The sequence below is a fragment of the Lonchura striata genome, chromosome 1A (genome assembly GCF_050655825.1).
Source record: "Lonchura striata isolate lonStrDom1 chromosome 1A, ASM5065582v1, whole genome shotgun sequence".
Taxonomy (NCBI): Eukaryota; Metazoa; Chordata; class Aves; order Passeriformes; family Estrildidae; genus Lonchura; species Lonchura striata.
This window is the reverse complement of record NC_140741.1, coordinates 33,769,387-33,785,396: the sequence shown is the minus strand read 5'-3', so window position 1 is coordinate 33,785,396 and position 16,010 is coordinate 33,769,387. Positions and strand designations below refer to the sequence as shown.

At 37.7% G+C, this 16,010-nt stretch overlaps 1 protein-coding gene across 1 annotated transcript in view; it reads right to left on the bottom strand.

The window, feature by feature from the left end:
* Positions 1-889: 889 nt before the first annotated feature.
* ZNF800 (zinc finger protein 800) overlaps positions 890-16,010 on the bottom strand; it is a 39,676-nt gene continuing 24,555 nt past the window's right edge. Inside the window, exon 6 of the mRNA XM_085569102.1 lies at positions 890-8,290. Within this exon, the coding sequence (XP_085425228.1) occupies positions 8,107-8,290 (184 nt within the window). The 3' untranslated portion in view covers positions 890-8,106. The remainder of the gene's footprint in view (positions 8,291-16,010) is intronic.

Sequence of the window (16,010 nt, the reverse complement as noted above, 5' to 3'; positions counted from 1 at the left end):
GACAGATCTGGAAGTCAAAAATAGTGGACACATACTACATTTAAGTGAAGGATACAGTATATTTATGAATCAAATACAGTATTTCCAAAATAGAAGTGGATGATGAGCCTGCAAAATACTCTCCCACACCAGCCAGAACACTGAAGTCAGCAGAGAGGTTTGTGAAACAGAACATTTGCTAAAGAGAAAAGACTTAATGCTAAGTTAGTTAATTACAACACCCCCAAAGGGAGTTATCCATTCTTACACCATTATAATGGGGACAGTCTCTACTAGCATGTCCTCTAGTATAATGACTATATGGTTTTATACTGATAAAGTGTCTATAGAGGTACTACGTTCAGGTGCTTCTAAACCCCTAGTCTTTCATTTTGTCCTTCAGTAAAGAAAAAATGGAATCATGTTTAAGAGTGCCTCTCACTCTAAGCCACTTTACAAAAACTGATAAAAAGCTATATATAGTGATTACTAGCCTTTGAAATGCTGACATCTTTGAGGTGAGGTACAAAAAATGTTTATAAATCAGAGAGCCAAGCCACATTATCTTTTCAACATGTGATCCATAACCTTTCCTTACACGATAGCAGATGGATACAGGTATTTTACATAGCTGTAAAAAAATTTATATTTATATACCCTTCCAAATAAGTTATTTGCATACCATGTCATTTGCCAAAAGGCAAGTGGAGCTGATCAGGCTCTGCTGTGTTCCAGCCACCTTGTTTACTTTTGGCAAAATCCTCTCAGTTAGCAACGTATGGAAATAGCTAATCTTCAGTTCTGGTATTCCTATCATTTTTGTCGACAGGAGACTTGGGCAGAAGACTGTTTTTTAAACTAAGTGTACAAAATCTCTGTCTACTCCCTAGATAAAAAAAATACTCAAAGCTTGTTATAAAGTAAACTTTTATTCTACTTTTAATACTGCCTATCAGACAACCAAAAAACAAACCATTAATCCATTGTCTAGAATTCAAGACATTATTTTGCACAGCCATTTCTCTTCATGGTTTGTTGCAGAAGCAGCAGAATTGTAGCTCTAGGAATCATCAAAATCATGAATGAAGACTCACTTGAAGCAAAAAAATACTTTTTTGAAATGTGATTGTAAGTTTAAATGTTGCAAGACCCACCCCCATGGAGCAGGGAGAGCATTTCTGATGAGGCTCTGAGAATTGCCCTAAAACCACAGCTTCCATACATGTCCATACAGCAGCAGATACCCAGCCCAGCACTTGGCCTGAAGTTATTCTCTGAGTGGATATGCAAATTCACAAGGTTGATGTTGGGTACATTATGGTGCCACGTTGTGTGTCCAGATCCATCAGAATAAGCACATGAGCATGCCCTATTAGCCAATTCCTCTTGAAACTGTTCTGTAGGAATCATGTAAATACATTTTTGCGTTCTCAGAGGTGACTTTTCTTGGACAAAATACACAGGTCTTCAGGAGAGATTCTCAAACGTCTAAGATGTAAAGTCTTGTATTTAAAACATTCCTGTAGGCTCCCTGTGTAAAAGAAAAATAGGGAAATGGAAAGAAATAGCTCCTTTCCAGGCAGTGAGTCACCTGATACTAGCATAGATGTCTAAATAGAACATGTAACTCGTGCCTCAGAAGTGTCTTTTTCTCTCCATGAACTATAAAAAGAGTCTAAACAACTGGCTCAGATGTAAATGTCTGCAGTGTAGATGATCAAAGCAAGGTGAGGTATCCACCACTGGAGCATGGGAAGGTGGAGACAGGCTCAGGGTCTGGAGCACACACCACCAGCTCATGGCTAGTTTCTCATTGTGCCTGTTCTGGTGGTAGCTAATTCTCCAGCCTTAATGAGTCCTTCCTCTACCCTTCCCACAGTGAGTTGCTGACAAATACTCAAAATGGTCTTAGGAAGTCAATCAACTCTGTGCCAAGTATTTAAAAGTGGAAAATACTTCACAAAAGATTATATTTATTAAGAAGTTACATTTTTATAAGGAAGAAATTCTGCAAATTTTTCCCTAAAACTTAATTTGTACAAAATTAAGTGATCATTTTAATTAATTGCCTGTGAAAAAAAGTCAGGGTTCAGTTTTTTGCTGACCTTTACATGAACAAGATGTAATTAAGCTGCTGCTCTAGATTCACACATTATGACTTTTTACATCCATATTGTACTTCGTAGGGGGAGTTCATGTTAATGAGTGGTTCATCATGACCACATTTTTGAAGTAAACTGTGCAGCTGTCCCTTCTTATGATGTGTTTTGGTTAATGTAACAGAGTAGTCTAAGGGCTCATGGACTGGATTCTTCTCAAGGAAAAACAGAACCTGAAACTGCACTCCAGGACTGCACCCAAAGCATAACAATCACTGGTAGACCAAGCTGGACCTAATCTGAGGCAATCCACACGTGATGTGGACATCAACTCATCAGCACCAAATATTTTGCACTCTAGACCTCTGCTGGGCCATGTGACTTTTTAAGATAAGGTTGAGGTTACTGTCTTGAAAACTGTCCCAGTATTGCCCTGAGGGCCAGAGCTGAAAGACTGCACTGAAACTCTAAGAGAGCTAGACCTTGTAACTAATTAAAGCCTAGCATGATGCATGGCATATTTCACAAGGAAGTTTCACACTTCATTTAATAGTTATCAGCTGTAAATAATGTACACAATTCAATCTTGTATTTGTAAAGTGAAGGTAGAACTTTTTAAATAGACAGGAGGATCAGAAAATGTGTGTAACCATATTTGCTGTAAGTTCTGTGCAACTGAAACAACTCCCTATCAATGCTGTTGGGAGGAAGATTAAGTGTACAGTGACACAACATTCATCCATGTTCTGCTCTGCATCTCTAGTTTGGGAATTACATTCATTTATCAATGATCAGGTCATCTTAATAAAACTCTTCATTGTTTAAACTGTAAGTAAAGTGCAAAACAATGAGCGGTAGTAGCTCAATCAAGAAAGACCAGTTGTAATGTACTCTCATGATAGTGGCATTTTCTTGTATTTAAAAAATAACCTAGGACATCTAAAAGCCATTTAGTCGTGTCATTGGTAATAAGGCTAATGATTTCTTTTCCTGTGCTTCATTGCTTAACTCTGACCTGAAGACAGGTAACCACTAATGATATAATTAGGTGAGTATTTTACACTGATGATGTTTCTGCAGCAGAAGCATTTCCAGTTCTTAAATGCTACCTCATTGGTCTTGTTGGGCAACTCAGGAATGGCATAGAGATGTCTGAGTGTGAAATACAACTACTACATCAACTATACTTGTAAAACTTGACCAAAAAATTGTGTATTTATTAATGTCTCTAGCTGCTTCTCCCATATTGCCTTGTGTTTCCCATTGATATTAACTCTCAATGCCCACAAAGTGTTACTACAAAAATATGTATGCCCATGGCCCAGTAAAACAGGTAAAATTGAGGAAAAAGCTTTTGAAATCAAACCGAAGCCCTTTCCCTCAGTAGTGGAATTAATTCAAGTACCCAGCCAAGAGCTTTCAAGAAATAAAACATTCTTCTGTCAACATAGTATCTCTGTATTTAGACTGAGGATGATCTAATTGGAAAGTCCATAGTCTAAATCTTATTTGGCAGACTAAATTAGAAATGCTTGAACATTTGAAGGAAGATGAAATAAGCAATGAATGACATAAACATAAAATAAATGAGGATCAGATAAAAAATATTTCTTCTTTTTTTTTTTTTTTAAACCTTAAGTACTACTACATTACTTTGTTATTAGTATTGTTGGTTTGAGTTGTTTGTTTGGTTCAGTTTTTTAGTTTGCATTCAACACTTTCCAAAAGGAAATTTGAAAATAAATGGCTGGAGTTATTTAGGAGGAGAAACTGATGGGAGCTCCAACCCTGTAGCTATGCTATTCATCTGCCATGACAGAAGCACATGAAGGCATCCTCTGACTCCTTACACCCAATGATTGAACCCAGCACTCCCTGACACCGAGAAACTGCCCTAATTTCAAACATGCTCCAGGGTGGCTTTCACTGTACGTGTCTATGTTTGCATCTTTGCTTAGGACTGTGATTTTGATGCCTCTTTTCACCACTGCTCACCACTGGGATTGGGCCACAGAGCCACCTTGAACCAGAGCAGATCAGCCCCTCAGATGAAGCCAGAACAAAGCTGTGCCCCAGCTCCAGGGAGCAGCCAGACCTCACCACCAGAGCAGTCCTGTCCAGGGGACACCCCTGGAGCAAGGCCAGTGTGGACACAGGGCCCCAGTGCCCACACCATGGATCTGTTCCTGTTGTGCTACAGGACTTGCTCTGCATAGATTCTTTCCCTCTCTTGTGCAGTTTCCTGCTTCAGGTCAGAAAACACCCACTGGGGCAGAGAGTGAGCTCAGAGCCCAAACAGATGTGCTGACTGGGGGTGAGATTCTGTCTTTTGCTCAAGCAACTCAGGAGGCTCTAGTGATAATGCCCCAGTTCCCTTCAGTTGCAGGAATGCTGCATAAACATTGAGAAAATAACAAAAATTTAAATCAGTTTCAGGCCAGGAGAGATATTTTATCCTGTAATGATTATGCATTGAGGTGTCCCTAACATCTCTTTTCATTACTTTTGCTTCACAGAAAAAATTAAAATCTTGTACTCAATTCTAAATCAGAAAAAAAAAAAAGGGTGTTTTAAAATATCACTAATTTGTTTGTGAGATAAATCCACATAAGCACTATTGCTAAGTGTTGGATGAGAGCTCATAGAAGTTGTACTGTATTTCAGTATGTGTAAACTGTACTCACTAAAATCTGAAGCTGCACTGCTGCAAAATTAGTACTGCAACATGCAATGCTTCATGCCCATTTTAAAATGCAGTGAGATTGGATTAAAATATGTTAAGCATGCTAATGTATCTTTATTACTTATGAGCTTTCAAAACCTTCGCACAGACTCTTGTTTGAAATTTAAAACACATGAAGCAATGAACAAAAATAAACCTCAGTAGCTATAGCACACATTGAATGAGGCTTGTCTATATTACAAAATAACTGCTTTTACAGTATCTAAGTAGCATGTGTTGGTTACACCAGTGGTTTTCAGGCTGGGGTTTGCAGGTAACAGGTGATGAGATGCTAAATGTATTTATCACTAAGCTGAATAGTGCACCATGATCTATGACAAGCTTTGGAGCTTGATGGTGACCTTCCAGAAAAAGTCTAGGAGCCAAGATTCACATGCCCCATTGAATTAGGCATATAAACAGTAACTCTAAGATCTTTTTAAAACCGGGAGGAGAAATAGTCCGTTCCAGAGCAACCACTTCAATCCTGAAAAAGGTGACTTAAAAAAGGTGGTAAATGAACATACAGATGTCACAGTCTCTCTCCATTGATTACAGAGGGAATCTCAGGAGATTAAAAAGGGTAGCATTAGCTTTAGATTAGACCTCACTGCCCTCAGTGTCCCCGTCCATAACCTCAGCACAAACAGCTCAGATGCTCCTGCTCTGAGCCTTGGTTTCTCTGCCTCTTCATGTGAAAGGGCTGCCGCTCCTCCAGGAGCTTGGGAAGGAGGAGGGAAGCACAGTCTCACACCAGCACCCAGGACCCTGCATGGGGCACATCCGTCCCAGGGAGCGCAGTCCAGCAAGAGGGTCTCAGCAGGTATTGGGGCTGCCAGTGCACAGATGGGCTGTGTGTGCTCTGGTTACACGGCCAGAAGTGTCTGGACCAGTGTGGGCATCTTATCTGACCACTTCCATCTAAATCCAGCCTCTGCCTTATTTAGATCACTGTCAGCACAGATATATTGGTACTCACACAGCTGAAATTGAGGAGCTCTGCAGCCTCACATACTCTGGGGAAAGGAAATGCCAACACAAAACTTTATTGGAAACAGGGTTTTACCCTGATTCAGCATATGAGTTTTTCTTCCTGCAAGCCCACAGGGGCCATGAAAATCTTGCACAACACCTTTCAGAGAGGAATCTGAAATTGAAGCAAGCTTGTGCTGGTGTACAACACATCCATATCCTTTAGAAGATTTCCAGAAGGGGGTCCATTTGAGTCCAGGTTTCTCAATGCAATACAGCTGTATCCCGTGAAGTAGCTATTGGATAAAAAGGATTTTAATGCTCAACACTTATAACTGCAGCCTTGTGGAGGAATGTTTTACTCAAGCACACCTCGTTGGGATTCTGAAATGCTTCTGCCTCTGAACTGTAACATATAAAGTTGTCACATCAGCCATGAAGAGAGTTTAATTGACTGAAAAGAAGACTAAAACATACACACATTTGCTAAAAAAAAAAAAAAAAAAAAAGAAAAAATAATCTGGTATTTTCCAGTTAAAAATATGCTTTTACAATTAAATTTAAAATCTCTAGAGAAGTTAATTCAGTTAATGTAGGTAATTTTTAAAGCTCTTTCTCAGTGGAGCCAATTTTAATTTTGGGATTAAATGAACAGCTAATAGAGACATTCAGATTTTTTCCTCTCATACATTTGATGTTTGCTTAAAGATTTTTTTTCTTAACAATCACCCCTTCAAAATAGCACTGTCTTCAGTGAGTATTTAAAACATATGCAGCTTATTAAAAACTTAAAATAAGCCCCAGGTTATTATATTTGCATTCATTAACAATCTTACTTTGAGAAATGTTTTCGCTAAAAGAACATGTTTTAATCGGCTGGTACTACTTGCTTGCATAAAGACTAGAGGAGTTGAATATTTTTTTTTAATTTAAAAGTTATGCAGTCATCAGCAGCTATTGAGGACATACTTGGTAGTAACAAGACTACTACATCCTGATGCATTTTATTTGATACCACCAGTGCCTGTATGTGCCATGTAACACAAGAATTCTTCAGTAGAAAAAAGAATGAAATGAAAATGATGTAAAATAGCGTGGGGGAAAGCAGAAAACTTTTTTGTGGATGTTGACTCCTTGCAAAAATCACCCTGAAATATTCTCTTAGAGTTAAAAAAGTTAACAGGCCTTTTAGGCCTGCAATAAAGCTTAATTTAAAAGTTTTCTAGACAGTAGTTTATATATGATTAAATGACCTATAATGCCAGGTGAATGAATAATTGATCTATTCTGGAATGACCTGAGAGATTTCTTGTTTTCGAGCCTGATCAGTCTGGTACCCACACCATCCATTTACCACTTCTAATGTTCAGCAGCCTGTTCTATAACTCTGCCAGCTTCAGTTCTGCAGCTACAATTCAATCAAAAAGTCATGTCAGGGCTCAGAGTTGTATTAGCTGAAATTAGGAATGCTGGTCATTTATTACACTTGGAGTCATATTTATCTTCTGGGCCTCAGCTTTTCACTGAAGACAAATTCTCAAGGTTTTTATACCAACTAAAGAAAAAATTATTTTTATTTTATTTTTTTAATGGAAACTTAGTGCATCCTGGTTTTCATCCACCTTCCAGGTCTTTACAAATGGTCACATATTTCACAAGAGTTATGGCCCAAATCACAAGAGCTGTCAGCAGTGACATTTACCCATCAACATTACAGGGTGCACAACTGCAAAGATACGTATGAAATCATAAGAGCATAGAAGAATTGTTCAGATATTTTTTTTTCCTACCTTTTTGGGTTAGATCCAGTGAAAGATTTAAAGGTGCCAACACCTAACTTCTAGACTGACTTCCAGAATGAAATTCAGAGTCAGATACCAGAGTTCCTTCCATAATTTAAGTCACTCAGTGGGAAGAAGACTCCTGAGCAGCAGTGAGAACCCTGCTCTCCTCATTCCACTGCATCCTGCCTCTTCACACCTAAATCCTTGTGAGGCTGCTGAGCCACACCCTCCTGGTTTCACCAGGAGACTTCAAACTGCCCCATGGCTACCATGCTTTGCTACAGCAGAGGGGATATGAACCTGAAGTCCTTTAGTTGGAAGAGAGCATCCCATGCATGTCTCTGCCTCCTGGGTGAGTGTAACAGGTAGAAGATGTCCATTAGAAATACTTCACATATAATTACTGCTATGGAGGGACAGTTTTAGCAGTGAGCAAGGCAGGCTCATTCCAATGGATTTTGCATGTTCGTCCACTTACTTTTGGGATCTAATAAAGTTTTGGTAGGAAGGCAGCATTGCAGACTGAGCAGAAGAAAATCTCCGAAGACATTTAGAAACCTTCAAGGTTCAGCAGCAGGTAGGATGTTTGGATAAAAGGCACCAAGAGCTCAGTACAGTTCTCCAGCTGTAAAGGGTGTCTAGGAATGCTTGTCCTGTGCAAGGGAGGTGCAAGTGGGAGATCACCACTGACCATATGGGAGGCATTCATTTCTCTGCACGTACACTGTAGCATCCTACATGGAAAGAGGTGGCAAAGTTTTAGTAACTGAAATAAGCCTATATAATAACCAAATCCCACATTAGTAAGAAGAAACTTTTACCTTGCTTTTGTATTTTGGCTCACTGATAACATACTGTCAGCAGCAGTAAATACCAATTAGTTAGAGGTGACAATAACAAGTTCACCTATATATTCTACTACATTAATAAAATCCTATGGAAACCATTCCATGCCAAAGCACAGACCTAGTTCTGCAGCTGCACATTGTGAAGCCTTTGGGAAGTGGGAATAGAATAAAGTTAGATGTGGCTGCCTCCAATTTCACTCTTTTTAAGGTCAGTGAGGCCTTACACTACTTTAGAGCTGTATGGACAGAGAAATCTGTTCATAAGTCCTTCTAAGAAAATCCACTAGTTTTAGTGAAAGCCCACCCAATGAGATTTGTAAGCAAAATAAGCATCTAAACAATGACATGACTAAGTGTTTACCACAGCAGGCTGTTTGTTTTGGACACAGGCTAGAGAACGCTTTTGCCAGTTTCTGTTTAGCTTGGCAAACCCCATGGCAAATGTAGTCACAGCAAATATATTCCTAAGCCAGATGACACACACAGTTCCAAAGCTGATACAAAATGGGCTGTGGAAGACTAGAGTATAATAAAATAAGTTGAAATACTGTGTGACAATAATAGCTTTGCATACTATTGCCCTCAAAGTATCAAAAGGATCTCACATTTCTTTCAAAGATATGTATTAGTGATGTAGTAATGTCAAAGATGAAATTATATCCAATTTTACACATAGAAAATTGCATTTTTTTTGTCACAAAGGCTGATATTGCACACATTTGCTACAACAGACTCTCAGAAAAATCAAATGCAATCATAAAACAGAAAGCAAAACATTATTTTTTAACGACTGCATTATGTAAGTGGGAAAGAGATGATATCAACCTGCCAGCTGGAAATCAATAGGAACTTGGCCAACTAGCCTAAGGATTTTTTTTTCTGTTGTCCTCAAGGGGATCAGTTTACTAAAATAATAATTTAATCCCATGTGCTTCAGTAATACTGGACATTTTAATCCCGGGCATTGTAAAGCCAACATTTCATGCACATTCTACATTCCAAAGTATAGCATGCAATCTTTATCTGGTCAGTCATGCCTTCTGTCATGTGCAATTCTCACTGATCAATTCAGGTACTTATGATGAAAGTGGATTTGTTTTACTTAACAAACTTTCTTTTTTGTAGTTTTAACAAGTCACAAATCCAGTTCCTTAGGCCACAGGAGATTAAGAAGCATGTATATGTATGGCTCATAAAAACAGTAAAAACTGGAAAACCATTGTACATTTCTGCCATGTTCTGACTCTGTGCTGTACATGTTTGGACTTTACATATTCACATATCCTTTCTGATACTTGAATCTAATAGGGCCATTAGCTGTCTGTTGTCTTTATTGTCATCATTTTATCAATCTCAAATTGCAAGTGGCAGTGAGTGTACCTTAGCTTACCACACCAAAGGTCCTTGTTGCAGTGGGTCAAACCAAATTCAAGGCTACAAAGTATCAAAAAATTGTATTAAAACTCAAAGTAAAGCAAATTCCTCTTCCTTACTGTCTTCACACCTTTGCTGTGAAAGACAATCCTCAGCCAGCCAGGTTCTCCAAGCACACACACACATTTAGTGACTGCATGTTTTCCCTATTTTCCTACCACAGCTGAGGTAGCTGACCAGACTGAAGAGGTAGACATAAAATTTTACCATTTTTAAACTGTCAAACTGTTTGCAAAATTGTAAAATTATTTATAAAAACTTCACCTATTTGATATATAACAAACAAGCAGAGATACCATCCTTTGTTTTTCAGAAAAGGAAGCAGCAGGTTTGTTACCTGCAAGGTGCACCAAGTCCCACAGTACAGGCATGGCAGAGTGAGCTGCACCAAGTCCCACAGTAGAGGCATGGCAGAGTGAGCTGAGACACAGGACAGTTCTTGTTTCCCAGCTTGGGGCCATGCTTAGGGACTTAGTACATGCTGCCTTTCATGCTGCTTTACCCTTCTGTCTGGCTGACCACGTGCCATCAAACACAAGAGGCAAACAAGTAAGGTCTTACCAAGATCACTCTAAGGCTTTGCAGAGGTTACAGTCTAACCCATTTCTCTAAATTATAGTCAAACAAGTATAAAGTTTCACCTGAAACACTATTTCCCGTTGTATATTATACAGGTGTAATACAACTTTAGTTCAAACAGCCTCCCAGCATCTGAGGATAGGATTTGTGAATAGTTGAGACACCCTCAGCACCTCACAGAAGCTAGAAGAGCCTTGTCCTTGAGTTTCTTCAAAAAACAATTAAGTTTGGGAGAAGATTAACATTGATTTTTAAGAAATATTGATATAATGTGGAAAGAAGGAAAAAATGGCAAAAAGCTAATGAGATATTAAGAAGGTTAAAAGGGATGACCTAAAGGGATAGACTGGTATTGATTGCTCACAAAATGTTGGAAGGCTGATAGGGTTGCCATTTGCCATAAGTATGGTAGCATAATCAAGGTCATTCAGTAAGAATTATATAAAACAGGCTTTGTCACACAATACCATTACTACAAGAGATTAGAAATTTAGGTGATAATTTAAATTATACTGACATAACAGGTTTTGACAAATTATTTTACATCATGGTGAAGGACCTTTTGTTTAAAAACAAGTATAAAGCTATAAGAAAAAAAATATGAAAAAACTTCATGCAAGTATCTAGTTCATCACCCACTGGCAGATTCTTGAATATAAAATGGATTTCAACTGAAAATTTGGTTTATACATTTCTAAACAGAAGTATTTCAAATGATATTGCACAGAATTTCTATTCTTGGCTCAACTATAAGAAATACCTTTATTATTGAGCAGAATACAAAAGAATCACTGCAGCTAGTGTACAAATTCCAGCAGCATGCCAGAAGTGATAAGAATGGGTCAGTTCCACACAGAGGCTGTGGTGCTTGAACTGCTAGTTTCATTCAAAGAAAGAATATAGGTCAATCATCCAGATCTGGAAAAGCAGTATCCTGCAATTCAATGACTTAGAGAAGAACTCTGGTTTAAGGGAAATAGCCAACAAAAATAAAAAAGCTTATAACATGACTGTGATTATGAGGGACAGTATGATCTTCAGATGTGTAAATAAGAACAAATCTTTAACACGTAGGACAACTGTATACTGCCCTGCTGATATGAGCTAATTGGGATTTTTTTCCCCTGATAGTCTTCATCAGAAAATTCAACATTCTCAGAGGGAGATGAAGCTTAAATAAGAAAAGAATTTTAGAAAAGAAGATTAAGTTGTTTTGATTTTCATGATACTCCTCTTGTGCTTTTAAATATACACAATTTGGGTTTAAATTTAATATGATTTTTGCATATTTGGTGACATAATATAATATTTAAAAAAATAAAAATAAAACCTATGAAAAGGTTATTAAATTGTAATCAAATGTCTCAAGTTTGCTGTAAGATTACTTTTGAGCTTATAGAAATTGTCAACATCTTCTCTTTCTATTCTGTTTTGGGAGAAAGACTTTCTGAAAATCTATACCTTCTGTCAGCTGAGATTGTAATTCAGATACTGGAACCTGATTCCAAATGTCAGTATTTAAGAATATAGAAAGCCAAGAAATGTTATAAACAAACCACAAGAGTGTTCCAGAGTTGCATTTCTTAAAAATACAGCTTGAAAACAAGGGTTTGGATGCTTTCTTAGCTTATTAGACCAACAGAAACACAACAAAACCTAACATAAAAATCACTAGCCAAAGGAATTCTAATTAAAGGAACATTTATTACCCATTGGAACAACTAAACTGGGATTACTGTAAGTCAGTAATTTTTTGCAGCCTCTCAGATGACATACATTCCTAGAAGGGATGCTTGCAGCTCAGTGACAAACATAAGACTCAATACTGAATCTCTGCAGGCATGCCCTGCAGCTCATACTGTGCAGGAGTTTCTCACAGCTCCTGGGCTTCAACCTGTGAGCACGGGAAAAGAAAAAAAGCAGCACTCAAGTCACTGCTGTGGTCAGGCAGCTGCCTTCTGTAACCAATATATGTTTGCAAGAACAATCATCACTTACCAAAGGGTATGACAGGGAGGAAAAGGGCCATGGTCGGCAGTGTGAGGCACTCACTGAAGACAAGAGATGATGTGCACACAAGGAGATACTGTGAAACCAGCACAGCCATACCACCTGCCATACTACAGGCAAAGCACCTAACCTTTCCATTCAAGTGCTAAAAAGAAAAAGGAAGATTAGTAGATTTTTTTTTTAATAGTAATAGATTATAGGGAAACTTGTCTGAGCAGGACCTAATGTGAGAAATTATTTCAGTTCATAATTCAGTAATTATTAATTTCTCAAGGTTGAGATTGAAGGCATTTGAGACGGCATTTTATGTTCGGACTTAGGTGTTTATTTTTTTTTATCTATGTTACAGTCTCACTACTGTGAGTTTGGTAGGTTTTTCATTAGCAAGGCACAAAATGGCTAACTAAGTTTTGTTACAAGGTCTTTTAAAAATAAAATATCTAATTAAGAAAGGACACTTAGATTATTTTCTTTTTTAACTCAATAATTGATCTTCCAAAGTCCGCAATGCGAACTTTTCTGTTTAATCACAAAACATCACCCAAACCCATGAAGAAGGAAGAAGGTAAAGAAGAACAACTTGCTTCTGCCCTAAAACTTCTATCTTGCTTCATATTTATTTATATATTCTAAAATTTCAAACTCTAAGTTTTTCACTTTGTGATATTACAGACTTTCAACCAACTACACACTCATAATCTTAGTGTTATTAGTCAATTTTAAAAGCTTGTTCTACAACCTCAGGTCAAATGCAGTGTTCTCTTGTGGGTCTGTGCCTTTAAGCATAGAAAGTTCAAAATTCTCAGCATCCAGGATTCCAATGTCTCTGGGGGAGCAGAGGACAAGCTAAAACCTGAAGTACAGAGAACTAAAAAGGAAAGAGAATCAACATACACCCTGCTCCAACACACTGAACACTTGACATCACAAGAAAGACCCCTTCCCACACAGATCACCAGCACCTTACTTTTCTTCCCTGCAGTGAGTCTTTCTGTAAGTGTAACTGCAGCATTACCTTTTTCAAATATCACACCTCCCTGATAAATTGTTCCTTTTAAATCCATAGTAATAATGGTTTTTACCTTAGAGCTTCAGATTAAGAGATACATTTTTGCACATTGCTAATCTTTGTATAACTCATCTTTTAGGAAAGCAGACCTATTAGTAAATACAGATCAAATTGTGAAACGGTATTACAGTATAGGAAATCTTTCTTAATCTAGATAAAAATCCCTCTTCTTAAATCATATAGATCAATCATAAGTATTTTTTTCCATTAGTATCAGATAAGCAATCTTTATCAAATTAAATCAAGCAATCAAATCTTCCTGATTTTTTAGGAATTCAACAAATATAGCTAATCTGTATATATTCACCTCTCTCCAGCCTTAGACTTCAATTTCTCAGGCCAGGGACTGTCTTTTCCTGAATGTATGGAGAGAGAGAGTGCCCAGCTAAGCATGGGCTCCGGCATAAATAAATAATTGCATCATAGTCACCATTATATGACATCATATAATTTTAAATAAAATTATACTCTGATTTAATTGTGAAGCTCCTGTTCCAAAATCCCAGATGAGCAATGATATTCAGAATCCTGCTTTACATTTATCTTATCAGGAGTTTCCTTCTAACAAAACAACTGGAACTGTACATGTCCTGCTCATCTACCCTTTCCCCACACGCTCACCAATGCTCAAGACAATCCCTCTTGCTCAAATGCTATGGGACAGACTCTTTTCTATTTACTGCTTCTAAGTTCTTGTTACTTTCTTTTGCAAACACAGTATCAGCCAGAACTTAAGAGGGAAGAATATCTTTGGAGAGTTGGTTATTGTGATTACAGGATGCTTAAGGCAACAGATGAAGCAGTGAAATCATTGCATGGAAAGAGAACATGCCATGGAGCACCAAGGAGCTGCCAGCTCAGGGAAGAAGAACAAAAAGAACCTCCCAGACATGAGGAGCCTGGATAGAGTTTGCTATAACTCAGGATGTGACTGAATCAGCTAAAGCAAGGACACACCTGAAATAATATAAATTGTTGTGATTTTTTAACTTCATGTTTGCCTTTTTCAAAAGTTCTAAGTTTTCTCAATTTAAAAACTTAGTTTTCTAGTTTTTATTCAAATAAAGTTTGCCTTGTTTGAAATTTAAAAAAAAAAAATAAACCATCAACTTTAGTCTAACTTGAGTGAGAATACAACATAATATAAAAAAAAGATTGCCTGATGCAGAGTCCCATCAGGGATGAAAAGATGACTGCCCTTAGTGCAGTCCCCACTATGAGAGCAAGAAGGGAGACTTTCACGCTGGGAAGATTCACTGCTGTCAGAAGTGGAGCAGGAAGTGTGAAAGAAGGAAAGGAGTGCAAAAATACAAGATAATTTGACTGGTAACAGGCCTCCTCACCTCCCCACACACCAAATGTCTTCCTGCAGGGAAGACAGGTGCAAAAGAGAACAAGCAAAAGAGAATGAAGAGGAAAAGCAAAGAGCAGTCAAAAGTGAAATGAAGGATAAAGGAAAGCTGGGAATCATGACATTGCTGGTAGCAAATAAAAAAAAACAGATTAACAGAACTACACAAGAAGGTTTTCCTTCCCATCATCCAGGCAACTCTGTCATCCTAAACTGAGTCAATCAAGTTCTTGTGATACTGAGTCCCAGAGCAATGAGGCAGCTATTGCTCTCATGAGATGATGTAAGAACACCCAAGACAAGTGACAAAAGTTGGAGAAAAACGTTCCACTGCAATTATAAATGGGAAAAATTATACATCAAGCATCAAAAGTAGTCTTCCTTGAAAAATTGTATTAAGAAAAACAAAAAAAAAGAAGATGGCATAAATGTTCAACTCCTCCTTAACCCTCAGCACTGGAGGGTTAAGCACTCTTCCTAAAAAGTAGGTTCTAATGCATCTGATCTCCCCATGAGAAACAAAAGTTAGAATGGGTCAATGCTGTAAGGTAAACACAGCTGCTGGTACAACTCCAATTTTAACTTTAAAGAATTATTTTATATCAAAAAAAGAGTCACAACTGCCTTTTTTTTTTTTTTAATCACAAAGCTTGTTTTCATTTAACTTTGCAGGGCCTGCTCCGGCTGAGACAAATTATACCTCAAAAAAAAGCATTATATTTGGGGGGAACTACAGCATCACAGTCTTTCTTTCCTCTTCTTCCAGTGTATCAGTCAATATTTTCTCTGCAAAGAGACCTGAACAGTATGCAATAGCAAGACACAGCTTTTAACTTCTGCATTCTTTTAGATGTCCTTACTGTACATGTATTTCTCAGAATTAGGTAGAGAGAAGGTCATTAATGACCTTTTTTAATTACATAAAGCCAGGAGAAAGTAAAAATTACAATCATGTGGCAAAAAAATTCTCAAATTGGGAATCTGCATTTGCATTTTCTCCCAGAGCATTGTTATATATGAGTAAGCATCAGAACAGAAGGATGTGTCACATGGGATTCACCAGGGGTCTGTCCTGGCTGCAATACACCCCAGTATTTACTCCACAATTCAGAGAGTACATATTAAATTTACAGATGGCAAGAACCCAGAAAGAAATTAACCTA